This window comes from Monodon monoceros, unplaced genomic scaffold (genome assembly GCF_005190385.1).
Source record: "Monodon monoceros isolate NGI ecotype Baffin Bay Population unplaced genomic scaffold, NGI_Narwhal_1 Super_Scaffold_10, whole genome shotgun sequence".
Classification (NCBI taxonomy): Eukaryota; Metazoa; Chordata; class Mammalia; order Artiodactyla; family Monodontidae; genus Monodon; species Monodon monoceros.
Genome location: NW_021703766.1, coordinates 13155913 through 13168767, shown reverse-complemented (window position 1 = coordinate 13168767; position 12855 = coordinate 13155913). Strand labels below are relative to the sequence as shown.

General features: G+C 39.7%; 2 protein-coding genes across 3 annotated transcripts in view; one reads left to right on the top strand and one right to left on the bottom strand.

Annotated features, from left to right (window-relative positions):
- Nucleotides 1–4060, top strand: part of ST3GAL2 (ST3 beta-galactoside alpha-2,3-sialyltransferase 2) — a 73970-nt gene extending 69910 nt beyond the window's left edge. The window contains exons 10-12 of one of the 2 annotated variants that reach the window (XR_003791537.1): nt 77–431; nt 937–1021; nt 4007–4060. The gene's annotated coding sequence lies outside the window, so the exon portion shown is untranslated. Of the gene's footprint in view, nt 1–76; nt 432–936; nt 1022–4006 lie in introns of those variants that run through there. The other variant, XR_003791538.1, reaches the window with a different exon arrangement.
- DDX19A (DEAD-box helicase 19A) overlaps nt 1–12826 on the bottom strand; it is a 26416-nt gene extending 13590 nt beyond the window's left edge. The window contains exons 1-5 of the mRNA XM_029208957.1: nt 12682–12826; nt 9561–9609; nt 3977–4027; nt 2824–2959; nt 413–505 (exon numbers count right to left, since the gene is read on the bottom strand). Of these exons, the coding sequence (XP_029064790.1) occupies nt 413–505; nt 2824–2959; nt 3977–4027; nt 9561–9609; nt 12682–12738 (386 nt within the window). The 5' untranslated portion in view covers nt 12739–12826. The remainder of the gene's footprint in view (nt 1–412; nt 506–2823; nt 2960–3976; nt 4028–9560; nt 9610–12681) is intronic.
- Between the last annotated feature and the right edge of the window lie 29 nt (nt 12827–12855).

Here is a 12855-nt window from a genome sequence, read left to right as displayed (position 1 = left end):
GGGGGCTGTGAATGGAGGGAGTTACATGGGAGCTACAACTGCCGACTACATTAATGGCAGCTTTATTTCTTGGCAGGATGGGGTTACGGAGATGTTCCTGGTATTGCTCCTGATATTTTTCGCAGGTCTCAAAAATTTTTAAATTATTAAAAAACAATAGCAACGACAACAACAAAACAGTTTTTTAAACTGCATAGAATAACAGCACTAACTTTTTCTATCAGTTTTTATTAAGTGGAAAAGGCAGAAACTGTACTGAATTGCATCTGACTCTCTCTGCACCTGTCTAAGCTGTTCCCCTGAAGAAGCACGTTGCTCTCAATGGCCCATCTTGTGCTCAGGAACACTACAGCTCTTGGTGGAAGACGTTTAACCCAGTTCTGAAGAGGTGTGCCAGGGTCCATATACTTACGGCTCAGCAAGCATCATGGGTAACGCATTCTCTTGTATCTTGGATGGTCGATTGAACCCCATGGCATAGACTCCCTGCAGAAGCTGTGGTTTCCTAGGAGGCCAGGGAGAGAAAGATGGATTCCTAGTTGTTGAAATTGTTTTAAAAGCCTAGAATTTTATTTTTCCCTATATCTAGCAAAGAATGATACTTCCTGTCAGACATATTTTCCTATGCCTTAAAAAATACTAACTAAAACAAAACAAAACCAAAATCTTTCCCTACTAAATCTTAATCTGAAACTACTACGCAATTTATAAAATCCGGGCTAGTTTCCTTTCTTGGAGAAATTCATCTTTCAGGAGACCCACAAATTTGGTTGGCCTTGGATGACAAACATTCCCAGGATACTGGAAGAATGGTACTTATTAATTCATAGTATAAAATAAATTATAAAAGACATATCTAAAAATAAACACTGCTTACTACGCTGCTAAGATACAGAAGTCCCTTTAGGGAATGACATTTCAGTTTTCATTTCTCAGTGCAGATGCTCCACTGAACCACAGTCATTTTGTGTTCCATGGGCCTTCCAAAGCCAGCTGTGCAAGAACTCGGGACAATTGAGAGGTAAGAAAATTGATTCAGCCAGTTTCTAGTAAATAGGTAAAGGGAGTTCAGTAATCATACTGAACTTTACGAGTGATTAGATTTACTTATTTTGTCTAGTCAAAATCAAAACTAGAAAAGCGCCAACTTCTTACATAAGTAGCCACACAACAAATATCAAATAAAGCTGCTTTTGTAGTACATTTATAATAAGCTCTCTGCTACCTCTAAATTGACAGGGTGTTTAACAAAAATCCCACCACATTGTTTTTAAAGTAAAGTCAAACCAAGTCAAGAGTGTTCTCTAAGCCTTCCTTAGAGTTTAACAGGCTCTCTAAAAGGCAATTCTTCTGGCATATGGTGGTTCTCAGACACAAAGAACTTTGAACAGTAACATCCATTTGGAAGAAAAGGTTGTGAAGTTTAGCAGATTCTGATTTGGTTGCCAAGGAAACAAAGTCACTACTGAAAGAGGACGCAAGTGATCCAAGAACTTTCAGTGGCTCATTATTTTTCTTTTATTTTGCAGATCTTTTCAGTAAAAAATAGACCAAGTATATTAGGTGACCTAGGTTTTATTCTTTGTTTCCTTTGGCTACTAACAATTAAATCGGAAAGAACTTGCCTTTTCAAAGAGGACAGTTCATCACTGGTTGACCTGAGAACTCCAGTCCTTTAAATGAAAGGAATTTAAAAAGACCACTGATACTTGGAAAAGCAAGCTGTCAGAGCACATCTAGCTGCTCGGACAGAATTTATGAATGGAAGCAGAGATGACAGATTTGCTGAAAAAAGCCTTTGACAGAGAAAATACACATAGAAAAGTATAATGTCCTGAAAATATTCAAAAAAAAAGGCCACACTTTAAAAACCTTGCTCTTAGCTATTGCTGCATTAACAACTTGATTTGGTTCTAGTTAGCTCTCTTATTTAAAGTGTCTCTTACTCTCAAGTGGTGGTAATAGTTGGCAGAAATGTGGCCCCTATTTGCCTACAGTGGGCATATGATAGATTTTGCTGAACAAAGGCAAAGAATCCATTCATTCCACCACTTTCTTATTCACTAGCTATTTTCTGTCTATGATTTGAGTCCTGGCAGGCAGCAAGAAGGGTAGCTATGTCTTGTGTTACTCATAACACCCAGCACAGTGTCATGTACATAAACCAACAACCCTAAATACCTCTTTACTAACTTACTGAAGGAAACGAAAAACTTGGCATAACATTACATAATTCTCTGCCTTTAAAACAAGGACATGTTAGAAGTCATTCTCACCACAGTGCAGAAATGTGCACACATAAGGCTTAATTCTGGGTTCTGGATTTTTAAAAAAATTCTGCAACACTGAAGGCTGATTTCCACTGCAGTTACTGGGAATCCTGCACAGGCTTCTTGGACAGATTTTATAAAAGCAGATAAACTGTTCTTAACACTGTAAACCCTACAGTCTAACAAAAGGGCTTACCTAATAAGAAATGTTCCTGACATCCAGAAATCACCTGTCAGCCAATATTTTATTGAAAGTTCTAAGAGCATAAAAGAAAAGAGACTTTCAGCTATGATGAATAAATTTGTGGCATTTAAAAATCCCTAAAGAGAGGAACTGGGTAGCCAAGAGACAAGGGTGGAGGGAGACCATCACTTTTCCATACTTTTAAACTTTTGAATCCTGTGAATTATTAACTAGTCAAAGAAAGTAAATATACTAAGATTTAAAAAAAAATAAAAGTAGAAAGTAAAATTCCCACAAGATCCTTGATATGCTAAGTCTTATAAAGGAGGGACTAGCAGGGAACAGTTGTTCAAAGGAACGGATACTCACAGCCGAAGCTCCTCGAAGGACTTCACCGAGTAGAGTGGGGAGTTTGGATCTCGCTGCAGGACTTCCACTTGGTTGGTGTTATCGACAAGGTTGCTTCTGATCAGCTTGTTGAGTAAGGACTGGGCGGCTCTGTCCTCTGTAGGAAACAACCAGTAGATCTTCCTCATACTCAGTGGGCAAACCCCACCCTTGTGAAACCTCTCTCCCCATGTCTGCACCCACACCTGAATGGCCCAGCAAGGTAGGAGAAAAACATAATCACACCAAAAGGTCTCACTTTAAACTCCTGACTGCTAGACTCAAGTGGGCTGAGCTACCCAGCAAGACTTTATGTTTCTATACGCCACTTATTCACTCTTCTTCTCTCTTCAACTTCTAACCTCTCCACATTCTCACTCATCTAATGACCCTGCTACTCACTTCCCTGAGAAGTGAACGTAATCAGAAGCACCTCCAAGCGCTGCCGTGACAACCCACATACCCACTTGCGTTTTTGAGTGTCCTTTCCACCTTCCCTGCTGTAACTGTGGATGGACCGCCATGCTCCTGAGGCTAGCCCCTCTACTTATACAATGGGTCCCATTCCGTCTTTCAGACAAGGATATTTCTCCCAGCAGTGACCTTCTCTCTTGCATGATCAGTTTCTCCCTCTAATGGATCATTCGCACCAGCATGTACACACATTGTAACACCTCTCATCATAAATGTGCTTCCTCCTTTATCCCACATCCCCATCCAGTTACTGTCCCAGTTCTCTGCTCCCTTTTATGGAACATTCCCTGACAGGGCTGTCTATACTTATGTCTTCACTTTCTCTTCACTGAAGAGGTTTTTTTAATTTAACCTCCCCACCTGACCTCAACAGCCCTTGTCAAGCTCACCAATGACTCTACACTCTAAATCAACTGAACAATTTTTAGTTCTCTTAACCAACTTATTACCTATATATGACTCCCTACTTTTGAAACACTTCCTTCTTTTGGTTTCCGGGATACCACTCTCTTTTGGTTCTCCTTCTATCTCACTGTTTTCAATTTCCTTGGCTGATTCCCCTCATCTCCTTGATCTTATAACTCAGAATGCCTCTGGCTCCAGAGAGGCACGTCCTAGGTGATACTATGTCTCTTGCTACAGGGTTTCAAAGATTAGTTACCTTTCTCTTCTTCATCTGTTTTCTCTGCAGTGGCATTAGTTTTGATAACACCTACACAAGAAAAGAGTTATCATAATCAGAAAGGCAAGTATCAAATCTACTCAAAAGGGGACCTCCCTGGTGGTGCAGTGGTTAAAAATCTGCCTGCCAATGCAGGGGACACGGGTTCAAGCCCCGGTCCAGGAAGATCACACATGTGGCGAAGCAATTAAAGTGGTGTGCCACAACTACTGAGCCTGCGCTCTACAGCCTACGAGCCACAACTATTGAAGCCCGCGCGCCTAGAGCCTGTGCTGCACAAGATGAGCCACCACAATGAGAAGCACGCACAATGCAACGAAGAGTAGCCCCCACTCGCCGCAACTAGAGAAAGGCCATGCACAGCAACCAAGACCCAACACAGCCAAAAATATATATAAATAAATAAATTTATTTAAAAAAAAATCCACTCAAAAGGTGGGACAATATAAATATCAAACCTTATTTAAGTGATCAAAATTTAAATAGTTGGCATTTCTATACGTTTAATGGATTTTTATTCCTAGGAAGTTTAGTGCATAAGAAAATTTCAAATTTCTAGAAATGCTGGCTGACTTCAGAGTGATCAGATATGTCACCTCTGACTTACTTATTTAAAATATAGCATTATTATAACTATATTTAAAATATAGCATTATGTTAGCAGACACAATTAGACATGAGAAAGAAAATAAAGGTATTAAAAATTAAAAGAGGTAAAACGATCACTTTTTTTAGATTACAAAAGATTGTAGGGGCTTCCCTGGTGGCGCAGTGGTTGAGAGTCCGCCTGCCGATGCAGGGGACACAGGTTCGTGCCCCAGTCTGGGAAGATCCCATATGCCACAGAGCGGCTGGGCCCGTGAGCCATGGACGCTAAGCCTGCGCATCTGGAGCCTGTGCTCCGCAACGGGAGAGGCCACAGCAGTGAGAGGCCCGCGTACCGCAAAAAAAAAAAAGATTTTAAACTTGCAGGACTAAGAGAATCAACTTAAAAATGACTACAAAATAAGATATCTCAGTAAAAAATAAAAGAGCTAGGTACAAAATAAATAAATAGAAAACAGTAGCTTTTATAAATAGAGATATTATTGAAAAGATCCTCTTTATAATACCAACTAAAAAGATAAAATATTGCACCTAGAAATAAAATTAACAAAAAATATGTGAGACTTATATGAAGAAAACTTTAAAACACTCATAAACTAATGCAAAGAGATAAAGCTAAAAAGCTCATAAATAAAATGGAACTCTAAGATATTCAATTAACCCAAAAGAAAGCAGGAAAAGAGCGAGAGAAACAAAATATAAAGGGACAAACAAACAGTAAAATTGCTAACCTAAACCCAACCACATCAATAATTACATTAAATGCAAACGGATAAAATACTCCAGTTAAAAGACAGAGATTATTAGAATGGCTAAAAAAGCAAGATCCAACTGTCAGCTGTCTACAAGAGGCACACTTTATTTTTATTTATTTATTTATTTTTTTGTGGTACGTGGGCCTCTCACTGTTGTGGCCTCTCCTGTTGCGGAGCACAGGCTCCGGACATGCAGGCTCAGCGGCCATGGCTCACGGGCCTAGCCACTCCACAGCATGTGGGATCTTCCCGGACTGGGGCACGAACCCGTGTCCCCTGCATTGGCAGGCAGACTCTCAACCACTGCGCCACCAGGGAAGCCCCACACTTTATTTTCTAATTTTTTAAAATTGAGGTATAGTTAATTTACCATATTGTATTAGTTTCAGGTGTACAACATAGTGATTCAAAATTTTTACAGATTATACTCCTACAAGAGACACACTTTAAATATAATAACACAAATAAGTTGAAAGTCAGTGGATGGAAAGAGATACATCACGCAACCAGTAAGCATACGAAGGCTGAAGTGGCTCAGGTAATGCAGATTTTAAGACCAAAATCACCACCAGAGATAAAGGAGGATACTTCTAATAAGAGGTCCATTCATTAGGAAGACATAAATGTGAATGTACCTGGCAACAGATCTGCAAAACACAGGAGGCCAAAACTGACAAAATTAAAGGGAGAAATAAGACTATTCCACAATTGTCGTTGGAAATTTTAACACTTCTCTTTCAACAACTGGAAGAACTAGACCAAAAAGCAAACAACAAAAAACAGTTAAGACATAGAAGATCTGAGTTAACACTATCAACAAGAGTGGCCTAATTGACATTTAGAGGACACTATACCCAATAACTGCAGAATCATATTTAATGGTTTCTGATCAAAATGGAGTTAAATTAGAAATTAATAAGATATCTGGAAACCCCCCAAGTATCTGGAAATCAAACAACACACTTCTAAATTATCCATGGGCCAATAAAGAAATCAAAAGGGAAACTGAAACTATTTGAAGTATATGATAAAAAAGAAGAGGAAAGTAAACCCAAAGTAAGTAGAAGGAAAAAAATACAGAGTAGAAATCGATGAAATAAAAGACAAATATTCAAGAAAATTAACATTGCCGAAGCCTAGCTCTTTGAAAAGATAAAAAAACCTGGTAAGTCTCTAGGCAGACTCATCAAAAAAGAACAAACACATACCGCCAGTAATAGAAATGAAAGAGGGGACATCACATATGCTACAGTCATTAAAACATTCCTAAAGGACACAAAAAGGGATGTGAAAAAAATGGAAAGACTTAATCATAGGTTTTATAAAAAGACTCAATAGCATATAGATGTTAAGTTATAAATGTAACATGGTCCTAGGGGAAATACTAAAAGATTCTTTGTCTTCTTAGAACTAGTCAAGTTGACTATAACAGAATACGTATGGAAAATAAGAATAGCCAGGAACACTCTAAAAAAAGATCAATGGGGACTTCCCTGGCAGTCCAGTGGTTAAGACTCTGCGCTTCCACTGCAGGGGGCATGGGTTTGATCCCTGGTCGGGGACCTAAAATCCCACATGCTGTGCGGCACAACCAAAAAAAAAAAAAAAAAAAAAATCAGTGAATGGGGACCAGCAGTCACAGACATTAAAGCATGTCATAATGCTCCAGCAATCAGGAATATGATCCTGGTACATGAATATGCAAAATAAGCTTGATAGGATAGATGAGAAAATGCAGAATTTGGTATATAATACAGGTGGATCTCAAATTAGAGAGGAAGAATGGACTATTACAAAAGCGGCACTGAAACAAATCTGTAGCCATCTTGACATTAAAAAGGTGAAACACACTAGAGAAAACACTTTGGATCCATACCTCACAATCCACACCAGGAAAAATTCCAAAAGGATCAAAGACTGGGCTATGAAAACTGACTCAAATTCCAGAAATAATAATGTGAAAGACTGATACGTTTGACTATATAAAAATGTTTGCAGAGGGACTTCCCTGGTGGTCCAGTGGTTAAGATTCCATGCTCCCAATGCAGGGGGCCCAGGTTCCATCCCTGGTCAGGGAACTATGTCCCGAATGCAGCAACTAAAGATCCTGCGTGCTGCAACGAAGATCCTGCATGCCGAAAGTAAGACCCGGCGCGGCCAAATAAATAATTAAAAAAAAAAAGTTTGCAGAGCAAAAATACACAAGAAAAAAGTCAAGAGACAAAACTGGCTGAAGTATTAGCAACTTCTATCACAATCTTAAAATATGAAGTTCTTCATATTTAGAAAAAAGACAAAAAGCTCGGTAGAAAAGGAAATAAATTCCTTAATACTTATGAAAATATTCAGCCTTATTAATGAAATACAAAATGTATTACACTGATCCACCATGTTTTACCTGTCAGATTAGCAAGATTTCAAGTTTTTGACTAAAAATTCTGTGGTGGGGCTATAGGGAAACACTTTCATGCTTTACTGATAGAAATATAAATTGGTATAATACTTATGGAGGGTACCTTGAAAAATACTGATAAAAAGTTCAAGTGCATATGCCTTTGACCATGGATATCCATTTTGGGGGAATTTATCCTACAAACGTATTTGCATACATGTAAAAAGAATTAAGTTCATGGTTATTCCATGAAACACTTTATAACACCAAAAGAATGTGACCAACCCAAGTATCTATCAAAAGATGACTGGTTAAATAAATTATGGTCTATCAACACAATGTAATACTACGCAGTTACAAAACTGAGTGAGGAAACTCCATTTACTGGTAAGGAAAGCTTGCCAAGGTATGTTGTTGAATGAAAAAAAGTAAGTACACTGTGTATACTCTGCCATCTTTTGGTGAGAGAGAGAGAGAGGGAGAGAGGGAGAAAAATCTGTATTTGTTTTGCATAAAGAAACATTGCAAGTGCAACTGAGATTATCATACTAAGTGAAGTAAGTCAGAAAGAGAAAGACAAATACCATATGAGATCACTTATATGTGGAATCTAAAATATGACACAAATGAACCTATCTATGAAACAGAAACAGAGTCACAGACATAGAGAACAGACTGGTGGTTGCCAAGGGGGAGGGGGTTGGGGGAAGGATGGAGTGGGAGGTTGAGGTTAGCAGATGTAAGCTATTATACATAGAATGGATAAACAACAAGGTCCTACTGTATAGCACAGAGAACTATATTCAATATCCTATGATAAACCATAATGGAAAAGAATATATAAAAAAAGAATGTGTATGTATGTATAACTGAATCACTTTGCTGTCCAGCAGACATGAACACAACATTGTAAATCAACTATACTTCAATTAAAAAAAAAGAAACTTTGGAAGAATATTAAAAATCCAATAACAGTGGTTACTTATGGCATAGGGTGGTATATGGGTTGAACTGTGTCCCCCCCAAAATTCGTATGATCAAGTCCTAACCCCCCAGTATCTCAGAATGTGATCTCCTTTTGAGATGGGTTCACTGCAGATGTAATTAGTTAAGATGAGGTTGTTAAGATGGGCCCTAATCCAGTATGACCAATGTTCTTATTAAAAAGGGAAATTCTGGATGTAGACATGCACAATACCATGAAGGCAGGGACTGGGGTGATGATGGAAGAAATGCCTATAAGCCAAGGAATGCCAAAGATAGCCAGCAAACCATCAGAAGCTAGGAAGAGACATGGAATAGATTCTTCCTCACAGCCTTTAGGAGGAACTAAACCAGCTGACACCTTGATCTCACATTTCTGGCCTCCAGATCTGAGACAATAAATTTCTGTTGTTAAACCACCTAGTTTGTGATACTTTGTTGTGGGAGCCCTAGCAAAGTAATATAGGTGGGGAGTGGGATCTGGGTAAATGGTGGTCCGGGATGGGAAGGAGGCCTTTCACTTACTTATACTTTCTGAATTTTGAACCCAGATTAACCTTCCAAAAAATTAAATTAAAAAAAACGTAAGGAAACATTATCAAGTGAACAGTGACTGTACAATCCAATAGTGATTCTTGATTTTAAGGAGTCAGAAGCTAAAATGTGGAAAACTAATATACCTCCATCATTAATGAAACCGAATTTACTGGTTCTCAAATCCAGCGCTGACATTTGCCAAACGTGCTAAATGAAAGCTCCTTTCCACATCGCACCTATGAGTGCAAAGCAGAAGTGCACATGTAGCTTGTAGTTACTAGTGACTCACCATTGGTATCTGGTTTGACTTTCTCTTCCTTGATCTGCAAATTACTCATCTGAATGGGAATAAAAGGAAACACTTAAGAGTAGAGACACCTGATAACCAAATACCATGAATTACACAATTGACAGTTAAACACAGGTTTGAACTTCAAGGGTTCACTTATTCAAGGATAAATGTTACAGTATTACTCAACCCATGGTTGGTTGAATCCAGAGATGTGGAACCACATATACGGATGGACAATGTTAGTTATTTGGGGATTTTCAACTGCAGGGAGGGTTGGGGGCTCATAACCCCCAAGTTGTTCAATGGTTAACTACATTTATTAAGCTCATGTACACAAGTCTAAATGGTAAAACAAAAAAGGGGGGAGGGTCTTACCCAACTGTTAGAAAGCAATGTTTATTTACTTATTTTTAATTTTTATTTTATTTTTTTGGCCGTGCTGCACGGCATGTGGGATCTTAGTTCCCCAACCAGGGATCAAACCTGTGCCCCCTGCAGCTGAAGTGCAGAGTCCCAACCACTGGACCGCCAGGGAATTCCCAGGAAGCAACATTTTAAAACATTTACTTATATCAGCCACCCAATAAGCAGAGTGGTTGAAACCAGATACCAAGTATCTTTAGGTCTATATTTGTGTTATTCATAAGAACACAGCTAGATTAGGGTTGTAGGTTAAAAAAGATTTGAAACCAATTCTCAGTAACTGTCTTTTAGGGAATATCTGATGCTAAATACTAGATTTAAATTCTAGAGTACAGAATCATATCCTTTATAATACTTTTTGATTTATTTGTGGCTGTCAATTTTATACTTCTGACCTGATTCCTCCTGAACTCCAGTGCCACATTTCCAAATGCTTGATGGGCACTGTATAGAAAAGAGTTAACACAGCAGGTCTGACTGCTATCCTTAGGAAAGCCAGCTTGCAAAGTTGGCCCCTGGCTGACACCTGGAAACTTGGATTTGGAGAGAGTTCCCACCATTCCCAGAACCGCTGAGGGGTTCAGTAACTATCTTTCTAAAAACATGTGGTTTATGATAACACCTGGTTTCCTTCCAGGGGTCTGGAATTTTGGTACCTGCTAGGCAAAGAATGACGATGTGATAGACCCCTAATAAAAACCCTGAGCACTGAGTCTCCAACGAGCTTCTCTGACAACACTTCATATGTGTTGTTACAATCTGTGGCTAGAGGAATTAAGCAGGAATTAAGTGGAGCTTGTGACTCCTCTGGGAGAAGGTTCTTAGAAGCTTGTGCCTGGTTTCCTCTGGACTTTGCAACAGGGGCCTTTTCCTTTTGCTAATTTTGCTTTCCATTGTAATAAATCACAGCTGTGAGTACAATCACATGCTGAGTCCTATGAGTTCTCCCACGAAATCATTGAACCTGGACACCTCTCGGTGATTCCCAACACAGGTACTTACCAAGTTGTCCTCCTTACCTCAAATTCAGAACAGCCAAACATGAACTCATCACCCTACGTATCAAATCTGCTGTTCCTCCCACTCCCCTAATCCTGTTATTAGCACTATATTAATATCACCTTGTGGGATCCAGGTTGAAAACAGTCATCTTTGCCTTTATCTCCCTTCTCTTCTCTTTTTTAAATCTTCACACCTCCACAATTATCTCTTGAATCCATCCCCTCATCTTTACTTTCATCATTCAACATAGGCCCCCTATCTCTGGGCTATGAGAGTAACTTCCACATTGATCTCCTTTCCTTTGGACATCACTCCTAATATATTCTGTTCTCTGCAGTCCAATAAATCTTGCTAGCTCTCAGATCTAATCTTGTCAGTATCCTTCTTAAAAACCCCCAAACAAACAAAAAAAAAACCCCAAACAAGCCAAATAAAGCCTTTCATCTTCAAGTTCTTTGTTAAGGGCCAAAGTACACTCCTACGATATTTTCAGTACTGCTCCTACTACAACCCGATAACCTTAAGCTGCAGCAAAAATGAGTTCTGATTCCTGTTCTCTAGGCAAGTCCAGCACTTCTGTGCATTCTATTCTAAAATGCTGTTCACCTTCATCTCTATCTTAAATGATTATTTTCTAATATCCAGCACAAATATAAACTTCTTCACGAGGAATTTCCTACTCATAAACATCCTCTCCCCATTCAAAGTTCATTTCTCACATTATTCTTACCATTTTCACAGCACCTCCCACATTCTAAGCTTCCTAACTAGATTGTAAAGCTTCTTCCTAAACGTCCCTGGATTTAGCCCATTTCAACAATCTGCTGAGAAACTGACAATCCTCCCAAGGCAATAAAGGGTGACCGGAGAAGAAATGTAATTTAGGCATTAAAAGGTTACATAACACGTCAGACTACAAGGGACTTCCCTCGCGGTCCAGTGGTTAAGACTCCACGCTTCCACTGCAGGGGGCACAGGTTCGATCCCTAGTAGGGGAACTAAGATTCCTCATGCCGCACTGAAGGGGGGTGGGGGGAAAGACTTCTGACTACAAAAAAACCCTATATTCTTAAAATCAATGGTCCATTACCACCAAACAAAGGTAACTTAGAGATAAGAACGGGGAGTCACAGTTTACACTATAGTTAACTTCCCACTGAATGGATCTTCATTAATCAAAGAACCAGTATATGAAATTAAATGTCTCTTTAAACACAGATGAAACAGTTTGTAGTGCCTCCCCCCGTTTGCAGTAGATTGAAACACTAAATATAAACCTGAATCTGTTATTCTGCAAATTGCTACAAACCGCCAACCATGTTAAGCACGCATCTAAAAAACGGTAATATAAGAGTAGCAGACAATCACTCAGAAACCAGATGAAAAAGAGAATCAGCATTGCGCCTTTTCTTACAATCCCCACTGAGGAGGTGCAGTGCAGAAAAGACAGCATACATAGCAGGGACAGATTTGCCACAGGATAAAAGTCTTTAACTGGCCCAGATCAAAGGAAAAGCCTCCATACTGGTCTCTTCTGCCTTAGCCGCAAATCAAGGCTAAGAGATTCCTCCCAGCAAACCTTTAGGGGTGTGTGGGCCACGGCCTGCCCAACCCAGGGAGCTCCCTGGACTCCAAGCAGGGTCGGCTTGGGCCCTCCAGTACGCTCGCCCCGCCTGGAGCTGAAGCCACTGACCGACTTGACAGCCGCTTCCTGCTTGTCCACTGCCAGGGCCCACGAATCGGTGGCCATGGTCCCGGAGGAGAAAGGCCGACTGGCGAAAAACACAACCGCACGCACAGCAGCACCAACCCTGAACTCTGCAGGCGCAAGAACCACATTCACTCGGACCGGAAGCGGCGATGCGCG